General features: G+C 45.7%; 1 protein-coding gene across 1 annotated transcript; it reads right to left on the bottom strand.

The window, feature by feature from the left end:
- Positions 1–410: 410 nt before the first annotated feature.
- UBXN10 (UBX domain protein 10) lies at positions 411–12,268 on the bottom strand. Its single transcript, XM_081923835.1, has 3 exons — positions 11,968–12,268; positions 4,730–4,851; positions 411–3,936 (listed from the first exon to the last, which is right to left on the bottom strand). Exon 3 carries the CDS (start codon positions 3,919–3,921, stop codon positions 3,028–3,030), a length of 894 nt encoding a protein of 297 aa, XP_081779961.1. The 5' UTR covers positions 3,922–3,936; positions 4,730–4,851; positions 11,968–12,268; the 3' UTR covers positions 411–3,027.
- Between the last annotated feature and the right edge of the window lie 1,084 nt (positions 12,269–13,352).

Raw genomic sequence — 13,352 nt, 5'->3', positions numbered from 1 at the left:
GATTTCTATTGTGCAAACTGAAATCCTTGCACTAACAAGATGCATTAGATATGCTGGGCAGGATCCAACTATGTCCCATCAAATTCAGTGTATCTGTTCTTGAGTAAGGCTAAAACAGAAAACAACCCACTTTGTTTGACAACACAGGTAAAGATGGCTATGTTACCTTTGAGCTCAGGGGAATTGGGATGGTTGCTGTTAAGCACAAGATTTTTGATGAAGACACCTCTTGAACTGGTCCAATGTGCTTACCATTAGCCACCTTGACCTTCTGTCAAGAAGGAAAGTGGGATAGAAACTATAAAAGTGGGGTGGAGACCTTTGGTGCCTGCTCAGTTACCCACCCAAGTATTGTGTATGTGTGTTCCAAATTGTTGATCTTGCAGCACTAAAAAATTAGGCACTCAAAATGAACACTTGCCTGGACAAAACTAGTCCAGTACACCCAGAATATATTTATTGTATCTAACAGCACACACAACATATATTCAAATTATACTGAAGTGCAAAAAGCATACTTTCCCACCCTCCATCCAGGAAACTGTTCCATTGCTTTAAGCCTTGGTTGTTTTTCCCCCTTGACATTTTCCAGGTTTTTTTTCCCTACTGTTCCCATGGGGGAGACAATCTTTCAGGCCATCAGATTCCAGGCCCCTTTCAATGGTCCTTGTCGCTGTAATTCTGAAAATATTCGGCTCCCCTCTACCCTGAGAGGGCTCCCTCCCTCCAAAATCAGAAACCAAAGTCAGCATTTGTTCACACAGGCCACAGAGGTCATCTGCCTATATATGGAATAGTGCTGTCACATAGGTGACAGTCTCATATATAGAGCAGAATCAAGTGGTAAAGTCTTTCTGGACTGCCTTCTCAGACTGGGGACAGGGTTTGACAATACTCTCCTAGGAGAGAAAGAGGGAATTGGGAATTAGACCAGGAGCCTCCCAGAGATGATTTACTGAGTGCATGGGGAGGCAAATGATGCAGTCCAAGGGAAGCTTCGCCGCTTGAACCTATGCCATGTGGAAACTGACCCTAAGCTGGAATGACTTCTAAGCAAGACCACTGCCACCGCTCCCCTTGGGTGAAGAAAACACATTTTGTGCCCCACACCCATGGTGCCGCTGGTCAAGCGAACTTGGAGCAAACCAGGCTGCTCATACAACACTCTTCCTTGTCTCTCTGCACTATAACCCCTGCTAGGTAGAACAGGAAGTTTTCCCCATCATTCTTGACCCTGCTACATGAATCAGGAAGGTGAATGCGGGCTCTCAGGATCAGGCCTTGCCTCGTGACTGAAGGCTAATATCTTGTCCAGACATGGCATTGCTGCCTGTCACCCAGGTGTCTTATGCTGATGGACCAGGATGCCCTGCATTCTTTCGCCTCTTTCTGCCATGCGTGTCACACTTTGGGGGTACTGACACAACGTCACCTCATTCCACCTTGCTGTTGTAGGCATCTCTGTTTCCTAAAGGACCCACTCGCGTTTCGGAAGTGGAAAAAGCAAGCGGAAGGCAGGCCACTTTGCAAAGAGAGGAAGCAAGGCTGGGCACTCTACTAGTCTCGCCTGTAAGGATGTGAGAGTAGAGATGGCCACTGTGGCGGCCCTATAGCTGCTGCTGAATTCCACCTTTCATCAGCCCCAGCCAGCAAGGCCAATAGTCAGGGATGATGGGAACTGGAGTCCAGCAGCAACTGGAAGGCCCCAAGCTGGCTGTTCTTGAGCTAGAGCAAAGAGGTGAGGAATGTCTGCCCTACTCTGCCCAATCCTCATTTGTGTCAAAGTGATGCAGGCCCTGGCCTAACTTTTAGCAGCTGCCATCAAAGTGAAGGTCAATTTCCCACCAACCTCCAAGGTTCATTTGGCCATCTCGGCAAGGCAAAAGTGAGATTGGATAAAGAGGAATTAACACTCGGAAGCAGAATGTTTTGGCAAGCTGTGTACTTAAGAGCTTAACCCACCCCAACCTCTCAATAATACTAAGATTTCAAATCCTGCATGTGAACAGAAAGCTTTTTTAAAAACATTCAAACACAGATTTTTAAAAAAGAATATAAATGGCATTTTGATAAACACAAACAGGTTAAGATTCATTTTTTTAAAAAATGAGAAAGCAGCTTTCAGGAAAAGCCCCTTGCTCATCCCCAAGCAAAACTCGATTGATAACAGAATACTGAAATCGACACACGTTTGCAATTAACTCATTTTTGTTTCAAAAAAGCAAAGGTTCTGTTACCTGTTACCAAACAACACTCAACATTCAAATTTGCACTGGGCAAGCCCACTTAGATGGGATCTTTCCAGTCTAATTTGTGCCATAATCTTGTGAAAGGAACATCTGATTAACAATACAGCAACAAACTCTGGTAGGCTGAACTAAGGCAGCTGTCATAAATCTTGGCTTTTTCCATGGACAGGAGAGAGCAAGTGTTGGGGTCAGTTGCACTTCCATCAAAGCAAAAAACTATTTGGATCTTGACTGGAAGAACTTGGGGGAGGGGGGGGTGGAGAGAAGAATTGGTCACAATCACCAGAACCTTCTCCTGCACAACCCCTGCTGAAAAGAAGTTTTGCAAACGGATGACAACATCGTTAAACGGAATTTGTGCAAAAGACATTCCTGGGGGGCCAGCTATTTATATCCATCTTTCCCTGTCCACTCATCTTAAAACTCACATTGGTGCGGGGAAAGGATCTATTCCTGGAGCCAAACAAATATCACAAACCAATCCCTTCCACTGGAATAAAGGAATCAGGATTGTAAGACTTCCCTGGAGAACAGGCCATTTTGAAAACAACTCAGCAAACCTACAAAATGAAATGGGGAATATGGGAAGCTGGGAGAGGGGGTGGGTGGGGTTTTCAATGCAAAGCTTCAATGCAAAGCTTAAGAAACAAAGTGGTCCTGCACAGGGAAGAGTTTGTGGGCAGGGCGGGGGGGAGTGCTACACCAGAGAAAAGGCGTCAGCTGGATCTAGAGATCCACTCTCCAATGGCATTTAATGCAAAGAACAGCCTCTGGACGCTTACAGCTCCCCCTCTTGCGACTCCTGCAGGATACACAACACTGACTTGTGAGGGATCCCGCACTCTTGCAAGGACTTGGTGAGGTCTGCGAAGGTCCTCCGAGGCACTTCCACTGTTTCAATGCTGCAGCGTCTGTACACGACCGAGTTCTTTTGCTCCGCCACTGTAAGGACGGTTTTCAAGCTGTCCGTCGGCCTGAAGTGATGCTCAAATCTGTGACCTGAAGGAGACCTGATGGCGAGAAGCAACCTCGGCTCCTTCTCGCTGGGCTCTTCCAAATTCAGCACGGGGTGGGCCCCTTCCCTTGTTTTACTTCGGGGCTTTGTCTCCAGAAGAGGAGGTGGATTCTGAGCGTATTCTCCACCGCCCCCTTTGTGTTTTGCCATGATATCGGTGGAGGCTTTCCCCACCAGGGGAAGAAGCTCTTTGAAGCCTTGCTCTTTCTCTTCTGGTTGGGGACTCCCTTGGAGCTGACCAGCCTGCTCAGACATCATCTCCACGGCACCCTTCCGCAGTTCTTTCCTGCTGATGGATGGGAGCACTCTGTACTTGTTTAAGGAGGAGGAAGTTCTCATAGGCACCTGCTGGAGGAGATCTGGGATTTCAGCAGGGAACACCTGAACAGGTTGGTACAGCTGCTGGGTCGACAAGGTCTTTCGGCCACTTGCAGCATCTTCGCAGGGAGCTAATGGCTGAGGAGACGATGGCACCTGGTAGGAGTAGGCTTCTATGCTGTGGGAGTAATTCAGGTTGGATCTCGTGCGCCCCTTTGCAGATTTTGGCCGGGTGACATGCATGCTGAGGGAGTGCGGCTGCCAGATGGGAGGCTTCGCAATGCCAAAGGAGGTCTTCCGTTCAGAGGATGAGATGTTCAGGTGCGAGGCAGCAGCCATTGCTTTTCAGGAGACCTGGGGAAACAAAAGTCAGAAAGGGCCAGGCACCACCCGGCTTGCAGCAACCTGCTTTCACTTCCTGCAACAGACCACTTTTCAGCCCAGCTGAATTAGGCTTTGGGCTGGGCTGACAGGAATTCATATGAGCCTGCCACTTTACACCGGAAGGACAGCACTAATCTATCAACTCCTCCAGTGGAGTGCAGTCAGTGGACTAGGGGGACTAGGCTAGCTCCCTAAATGATCTCCTGGCACCTCCTTCCCCAAACCTGGGAGCCCTGAATGTGACATGAGGAAGGGTAAAGGGGGAAATTATGTCAGTTACACTTATTCAGGCATTAGTTTCAGGAGGCTGACTTGGAATAGAAGCAAAGGGATTGTGGCTCTCCCGTCTACCCTGTGGGCTTCCCTGGCTGGGCACTGTGGGAACAGAATGCTAGAATATTTTAGTGAAGACTGCTTGAACATGACAGCCACTGTCATGTGGAAGGTCCAGGGGACAAGACTTTGCCCAGGCAGGCATTATGATGGCACCTAAGTGTAGCGCTGCCTTGCTGTGTGCTTGTTTCTGCAGCCCTATTATGCCTGCTCAACTTTGCAAGCAAATAGGTTACGAAAAAAGGAAACTGAAAGGCTTATGTTGTGCATAGATTGAAATCAGGTCTATTCTGCAGCTGCCTCAGGGCCAGAACACCTCAGAATTAAAAGACATCAGCAAAAGCATCCCAGGATATTTCAGGAGCCAGTTAAAGCTTTGTCGTTGAAGGTCATGTTTGGGAAAAGTTCAAAAGCAAACCAAAACACTCACATGCAGAAGATGCTCCATCGGCTCAAAAGGACTGACGGCTCAAAAGCTCCAGAGGATCAAACAGGCCAGTCAGTCTGAGAGGATCTCTGCCTGCACCTCCAGGGAGTTGCAGATTTTCAACCCTGAAACCAAGCAAGAGAAAAGAAGGGCGGAGATGACATTTCTCTCTGTGAGAAATCTGTTAATCGTCCTCTAGAGGCCAAGGCAAGTATTGGAGCTGCCCATTTCCAGCAGGGCCCCATGCTTCTAGAAGCTCACGACAGGCAGAAACCCAATAGGTATAGCTTTTATTGAATTAAACCTCTTAAAAATAGAGGGTCTCTGCAATGAAAAACAGGTACAGATTCTTAATGCACACTGAAGGCAGCCGAAGGCAGATGTTGGGCTGGGGGGAGTGCCCTCTGTACCTAGCCCTCATTCCATCAGCTGTTGCTGTTGGTGGCTGAGAGCCCAAAGAATACTTTGACTCATCTACAAAGACAGAGTGGTTGCATGCAGTCCAGCTCAGCATTACACCCAGTGAGATCACAGGCCATAAACATGCCTAACGCCAGGCTGAATTTTGACATTCTGGCTTAAGCAAGGAAAAGAAAAGAGTGCCACCTCCCTCTTGATTGACATTATTCCTCATGACTGCATTAGAGCGAGAGACCCCAGCAGCTTAGCAGCCTCCTGGACTTCTTTTATGCAATTCCACTGCACATCACAAAGTCTCTGTGAATTGAAAGTGGAGACGCTATATGTACTTTTCCTTGTTTGTTTGTTCTGTAACACAAGAAAATCTTTAAAAAAAACTAATTTTTTAAAAAGAGTTGGTACATTGAATTTGCTGCTAATCCTCTTCCCTCACCACCTCTTCCCCCTTTCCCATGGGTATAGACAAGGGGGGCGGAGAGGCAGGGAAGGGCAACTCAAAATCAATAAAAATACATAGCAAACTGAGGTTCTGCCCCCCCCCAACAAAAGGCCTGTCCCCCCAAAAAAATCCTGGCTATGTCCATGCCGTTTCCTATTATCGTATTTTTCGCCTTATAGGGCGCACCGGCCCATAGGAGGCACTTATTTTTTTGGGGGGGATAAAGAAAAAAAATATTATTCCCCCCCCCCCCCGAGCCCCAAAGAGCAAAGAAGCCATGACAGCGAGCGGGATGGATCCCGCTTGCTGTCCTGGCTTCATTTTTAGCCTTGGGGCTTGCGGGGCTGGGGGCAGGGGAAGCCTGAGCTTCCCCCGACCCCAACCCCCAGAACGGGTCCGAGAGCGATGACGAGGTTGCGCAACCTCGCCATCGCTCCCGGAGCTTGCTTGCGGGGCTGGGGTTGGAGGAAGCTCGAGCTTCCCCCGTCCCCAGTCCCCAGAACAGGCTGTTGCCCACAAGACTTGCGAGCCCAGCGGGAACTCCCGCCGGGCTCACAAGGCTTGTGGACATTTGCGCGAAGCACGGGGCACACTCCGGAGTGCGCCCCGTGCTTCGGGCTGCAGGTTGCTGCCCGCAAGACTTGCGAGCCCAGCAGACACTCTCGCCAGGCTCCCAAGGCTTGCGGATAGCTTCCTGAAGCGTGGAGAGCGAGAGGGGTCGTGCGCACTGACGCATCTCACTCTCTAGGCTTCAGCGAAAGCCTGCATTCGCCCCATAGGACGCACACACATTTCCCCTTCATTTTTGGAGGGGGAAAAGTGTGTCCTATAGGGCGAAAAATACAGTATGTGATTTCTTCTGTTTTATGTTTCCTGAGCATTCTTTAACATTTTAAACCACCTTGAATACTTGGGTAGGAAGGTGACATGTAGATATAGTTTAAAAACTGACGCATCAAATTTGCATATCTAAAACAAAGGTTGTAAAGAAAAAGAGACACTTGTGTGTTTAAATCAAGGAACCAGGTGTTGCTTAAATGATACATCAATGTGTCACTTCCAAAAGGTACCGTCTTCCTCCTGTGTGAGATGGAAGGTGGCGTCTGCTACCTGTAATGCTTATGTTAAAAATAATTCAAGAGGAATGCCTCTTAAGACAATTTTAAAAGGTTTTACCTGACTAAAGGTTGCTGCTCTACAACCAAAGAATAAGTGTAGTGGAGGCACTTTTTTTTTTAAAGCACAAAAGTTAACGGTTGTCGAACTACAGGGATGGACATCCCCAGCAGGGGAGACACATTTCTTCCCTTTATACATTAACAGCAGCCACAATTTGTGCCCATCTGTTTATTTACATCTATTTAGACAACTTTCCAAACAACACTCACAGCAATGCAAAACTAAATTAAAAATATACCATCACCGCATAAATATACAAGAGATCACTTTAAGCACCATATTCAGTGCAAGCTTACAAGGGAAAGCAGCAATACAAATACTCCCACCTTAAAAGTCAAGGCACTATGAGATGTCAATTGAAAAGTAAGCTGAGAAAAGAGTTGTTTTTCTTTTTTATTCCTTCTAGCAAAAAACACTGAGAGAGATGAGGACCTCTCTAAATCAGGAATAGGAAAACCTTTGTCAGCCTGAGAAACACATTCCCTTCTAGGCAAACTTCTGGGGGAAGGAGCCAGAGGAAAAGTAGGCAAATTGATGCATGTGAATTTCACCTTTGTCCAGGTGGCTAATTTCAACACAGACTCACACACCCCTCACACGATCATCCATCCAGGCCATCAAAAAACATTGCCAGACTTCAAGGACACATTCCAGTCAGACAAAAACACTCATGGAGGCTGCAAAGTAGTGGCAGTGAGAGGTGTGGCAGGGGAGGGTGTGTGTGGCTTGGGGAGACTCCCAAGGGCCAAATAAAAAGGACTGAGTGGGCACACCTGGCCCTTGGGCCTGAGGTTCCCCACCTAAAGAGACTGTACCACAGGGTGATACAGTTTGCGCTCCTCCCCAATACATTACCAGAATTCTGGTATGTACCTCCTTAAAAGATGGCAGTCAGAGTAGAGGATTTCCATTATGGATCTGAGTCTGGAGGGAAACTTGGGAATGAAAGTGTTTTGTGATGCATGCTGGGGATAGGGATTGCAGGGTTTTGAAAGGTAGGAATCAGCTCTTTGGAGTCAGAAGGAGACTGATCATGTAGGCTCCCTAGTCACTAGCAGAAACCTTCAAGGAAAAGTGCTCTCCCCAAATTTTGGGTACCCATCCTGAAAACAACAAATCTGAGATGAGGGCCATTCAAATTTACAGCCCTTCACTGTCTCTAAATATCAGCTGCCTTTGAAGAAGACATCTCCAGGGCTGTGGCCCTAGTGTCCTCTTAACAGAGCTTCAGCTAAGACCTTAAATAATGGCTCAGCTTTTTAATAAACACTAATTTTCATGAAATGCTATTTCAGGCTATTTTTAATGCTAATTTAACAGTTTTTATTTATGAATTTCTTTTTACTGCGTATGACATTTAAAAGTTTTAAAATTGACTTTTCACAAACTGTCTTGAACTTCCAAAGTAGCAGGCAGGATATACAAGTTGAATATGTGTACACATTTTGGGTTGTATCGTATCTACTCAGAACACAACCACTGAAAATAATGGACTTGAATAACTTAGGTCAATCACTTTCAATGGATCTACTGTACTCTGATTAGAACTTAGATAGCTACAGCCCTTTGAAATTAAACCTATTTTGAAGCTGCCTTACCATCCAGAGCATCTCAAGTTCACCCCAAAAACTGTTAGTCCAAAGAGTAATTGCCAATCCTGCTGCTTTCACAAAACTGGACAAAGAAAACAAAGCTCTTTTTCACCTTATGCCTTCTTGTTTTCTCACATCCACAAAATGGGGAAAGATTCTGTAGCAAATGATGGCCAAGTCTGGGGCACTGCTGCTGCCTTGTTCCAACTGACAATGGCACAGCATGCACCCATATCTGCCAGCTATATATAATAGGGGAAAGGGCCCATTGACTTGGGTTATAATGAAAGGTGTAGGAACCACCAGCTGGCCACAGAGGCCAGGCTCACCAAGACAATCATCTACTGCTGTCTTGGAGTGGGGATGTGGAGTAAAAAGAGTAGGTGTGTTTGTGTATTAAGCTTGATATGCCAAGCAACAGATATAAACACCAAGGCAGCACAATTAATACAAAGCGTTTTATGTGCCATGTCATGGAGAAAACACGTACAAACAGGAGTCCAAGCTACATCTAATCTCAGTCCAAAAGAAAAGAGCATACAGATGAGGATTAAAAGTGAGTTCTCCCATTCAGTTTTACACTCCTAGAATCCATCTGAATACCATCTCAGTTCGACCTTTATAAACAAATATTTGCTGTTTCAAAACTAATGTGAGGCAGACTTTTAAACCTATTCATTCGACATTTATATACCATTTGAATGTAAAAGAAACCCCAAACCTCTAAATGGTATGTTAAAATGCTTCGTAAAAGCTGCTAAAGCAAGTATGTAAAGGACTCAAAAAATTTAAATCAACAGTAGCTAAAAGGAGAAAGAATACACATAACTTCTGCATGTCTGGATAGGCTTTCCTAAACAGAAATGTTTTAAGCACAATACAGGGAAGGCACCTGCCTGATGTCAGTAGGGAGGGAGCTTCAAATGTGCTGCCAGCGAAAAGAATGATTTCTTACAGGTGCAGAACAGGTATTATGGGGCACTAGTAAGAGCCAGTTCCACAGACTGAAGCAGCCGAGTGAGCATATAGGGGGAAAGGCAATCCCTTCAAGTGAACTGGTCCCAAGTTGTTATGGGATTTAATATACTAACAGTAACACACTGAATTCCGACCAGTAGCAAATGTGCAGCCAGTGCAGATCTCTGAGCAGAGGTGTTATATGCTGACAGGGTCTCATTCCTGTCTGCAACCGTGCGGCAACTTTCTGCACTAGCTGCAGTTTCCAGATAAAGTGCAAGTGAAACCCTACAGAGTACATTACAGTAATCCAATCTTGAAGTCACCAGTGCCTGAACTACTGTAGTCATGCTCTTCCAGTTCAGGAATAGCCATAGTTGTCGCTCATGCTAAAAGGAACTTCTGGCCACTGAGCAACTAATCCAGAGGTGGGGAACTTGTGTCCTTCCAGATGTTACTAGACTCCAGCTCCCATCAGGCCGAGCCAACATAGCCAATGGTGATGTATGAAAGGAACTGAAGTCCAGCAGCATCCGGAGAAGGTCACAGATTCCCTGTTAAGGTCCTAATCTGATGCCTTGCTCTAGTTACCTTCTCTTTTTGCCTGCCATGGAGGAGATGGTGGCTACCAGTGGTGTGGCCTTTTTAGCATTGGCACCTCATCTATGGAATTCCCTATTCAACCAGCATCAAATAAAAAAATGTTTTTGGCTCTTCTAGGTAAAAATGTGTATTGGTGCTCTCAACAATCTGTGACAGGTTTGGGGTTGTTATACGTTTCCTGCTAGTGTGTGTGTGTGTGTGTATATATAGTTTAATTGAAATACTTCTATATACTACCTTGAAAGTGCTGCTGGTCAGCAAGAACTGTCTGGGGATTAGGTGAATTGCCTGTTTTGGTCACTATCCTTGAAAAAAACAGGTTCACCTCTTTAAAGTTCTCCTAGACCCAACACTGCTCTTCATCACCCAAACGGCAGCTTGGCCAGGAATGCATTTTGCAATGTTGGCTGGTATGCCAGCTATGCTCTTCCTGGAGAAGGCTGATCCACTTGCCATTGACACAGCTAAACTGGATTAGTCCAACACTCTCTATGTGACTTCACTGTTGCACCATTTTACTATCTCCAGGTTTGTTTACATCTCCAATTAAAAATGCTGATTATAACTGCAAAGCACTACCCAGTTTGTGACCAGCATACTTGAAGGATCACTTCTTCCCACTCAGATCTTTGGCAGAGGCCCCAATCCATGCCCCAGCACCATCCAACTTGTAGTTGATGAGTAGGTAGAGGGGTGTCAGGGGCTTCTCTATTGGGTGGGTGCCTGAGATTCAGAGTTCTCAGCCCCAGCTGGCCCCATCACTAATGACACTTTCATGCCCTCTGAAAAACCTATCTGTGCCATTGGGCCCCTTTGACCTAAATACTCAATCCCACTCTCTTTCATTCCATGTCCTTCCTGATGCTGACACTTTTTCATTATGCTAATAATACCATTTTACTGTGTGCTGTTTTTGCATGGTTTTAAGTGGATAGTTGTTGGCCATGTTGGAGGCCCTGTTACTGGAAAATAAAGTGCAGAATAAAAATATTTTGATAAAAATATACTCACGTTATATTTTAAATACACATACATAAAACCAGATAAACAAACATTAAAATATAAAACATCAAATAATTAAAATATACAGTAGAACAATCCCAAACAACACAGCCATTAGAACAGGAGGCTCACATACATATTGCACACCACGGTAAATAAACACAAACAACCTTCCAGAAAAGCTGCCACATTCTATGCAATGTAAGTAGCAACTAAACAGAGCATTGTTTTTGGGCTTAATTTCAATGAAGCAATATATAAATGTTGCAAAATAAATAAAATTCAGCATCAAAACAAACATGGCACATAAAAACTACAAACACACACACATACGCACAAGGAAAATCCTACACTATATCAGGGGGGTAAATGTGACCAATGAAAACTGAGCAAAAAAGAAAAGTGAAAATGTAAACATGATTTACTAAGTGAGCAACTTAAGATATTTTTAAATCCACAGCTGAGAACGGGCCAAATAAGTATAAGACCAAATCCATCCCATACTTTTAAAAGCACACCCAACTCACATTTAAAGCACGTAGTTTCCCTGAAAGAATCCTGGGAACTGTAGTTTGCTAGGCTAGGGGGTGCTGGGAACTGTAGTTCTGTACTGGGGGAAACTACCTTTCCCGATATTCTCCAAGGTAAAGTCATGCGCTTTTAAATGTAAGGCGTGCAACTGCCCTAATACCGTGTGTGCGTGAGTTTCTATGCACGTTCGCCACTCAGCCTTTGCCAACCCGGTAACCTCCCGGAAGAACTTTTGGACCACAACGCTCACCAGCGCAGATGGGAGTTGTAGTCCAAAACTTTCAAGAGGGCACCGAGTTGGCAAAGGCTGGTGTCATGTAACCAAGTATCTCATACGCGCGCATGCTCGGTCTCTCCCACCACCTAGCGATAGGGAGGCGGCCTGTTGTGGGGCTCCTCGCGGAGGAGGCCGAGGCCCCCCGCTCCCGAGGCGAGAAAGGGCGGGTGGCGGGGCCCGACCCGGTCGCGACAGGTAAGGCAACGGGAGCCCCACGCCAGGCCTTCGCCCGCCCTCTCACCTCGCAGCGGCTCCATCCAGCAGCCCTTCTCGCTCCCTCGCCGCAGGTCCGGTCCTCCTCGGTGGTAAACAGCGCCGCGTTTCCACGGCAACGCCCGCCAGTAGCCTACTTCCGGCCTTGACCGGAACAAAGCGCAGCCTCTCCATACACGACTGAAGAACGTCCTAGAGAGGCCGAAGCGGGTATAAGCTAAGTGGGTGGGCGAGGGCCAGTTCTAGAACATGGTTTTCTATGGGCGCGGAGTCGCGTCGCTCTAGCCTTCGTCACCTCCGTGGTAAACAGAGGAAGAACTCTGGAATAAACCAAGAGACAGGGAAAGAGGAGAGGGGCGATGGAGGCTGTGAGCAGGAGTTGAGGGTCAACTTAAAGGGAATTTTCTTTGGAGATATCAGCACCTGCAATATTAGCAGTGGCCTATCATATGGATGCTCACTCACTTGCGAAAGTAGTAAATGAAGAACGTGGACTACATTGCAGGGGTGTTGTGCTCCAGTTTTCTCTTGAAATAATTATTTATACTTTTAAAGTTTATACATTTCACTAATTTTACAACCATTTTGACAATTCGAAGCTTTTCTTCCTTCCCCCTTTTTCTTTTAATTTATTTTTAATATATTCTCCATATCCAAATTAACTTAATTTGCTCATTTATTCATCTCCTTTTAAATATATACTCTTATGAAGCTGCAGGTTATTACAATAATCCTGCCAATGTTCTTATCTGTTTACAATTTATCTGTAAATATTCAATAAACCATTTCCATTCTTTTATTTAAAAATTGTTATCTTGATTTCTTCTTCTCCTGGTACGTTTCACCGTTTCTGCATATTCCAAAAGTTTTTGTATCCATTCTTCATTTGCTGGGACTTCTGCTTCTTTCCATTTTGGGGCAATTAACATTTTTGCCGCTGTAGTAGTGTACATAAATAAGTTTCTATACAGTTTAGGTGCTTCTGTCCCCATATTTCCCCCTAAAAAAGCTCAACCCACCTGCCTTAGCCTGGAGCTTGGTGGGCATAATAGCACTGAGCAACACTGCAGGGCTGTTTCAATCTGTTTAGTCCAGACTTTCCCCTTGTTACAGAAAACCCAGCATGTAAAAATCTCTCATTAAACACCTGCAGCCGCTGGCAGTGTGTACATTTGTTTGCAGGTGTGTAAACAGATTGTCACATTTGTGGTGATGTTTCATGGGCTGGTTTTATTTCGCCACACCCTGAGCACAGCATCTGAGCGCAACCTCTTTACAATGCATCTGGTGTGCTCCTTCTGCTCATTTGAGAAGCTGTGTACACACCATGTTAGCAAGATCTGTTGGGATGTTAATGCTGTGAGCCCCTCCAGCCTACGCTCTGGTTGTATATGCTCTGTGTAAATAAATCCA

This window comes from Podarcis melisellensis (genome assembly GCF_964234715.1).
Source record: "Podarcis melisellensis genome assembly, chromosome: 8".
In the NCBI taxonomy this organism is placed as follows: Eukaryota; Metazoa; Chordata; class Lepidosauria; order Squamata; family Lacertidae; genus Podarcis; species Podarcis melisellensis.
This window is presented reverse-complemented; position numbering and strand designations above follow the sequence as displayed.

Coding starts and splice junctions, on each gene's coding strand:
- UBXN10 (XM_081923835.1), bottom strand. CDS start 3,921: ATGGCTGCTGCCTCGCACCTGAACATCTCATCCTCTGAACGGAAGACC.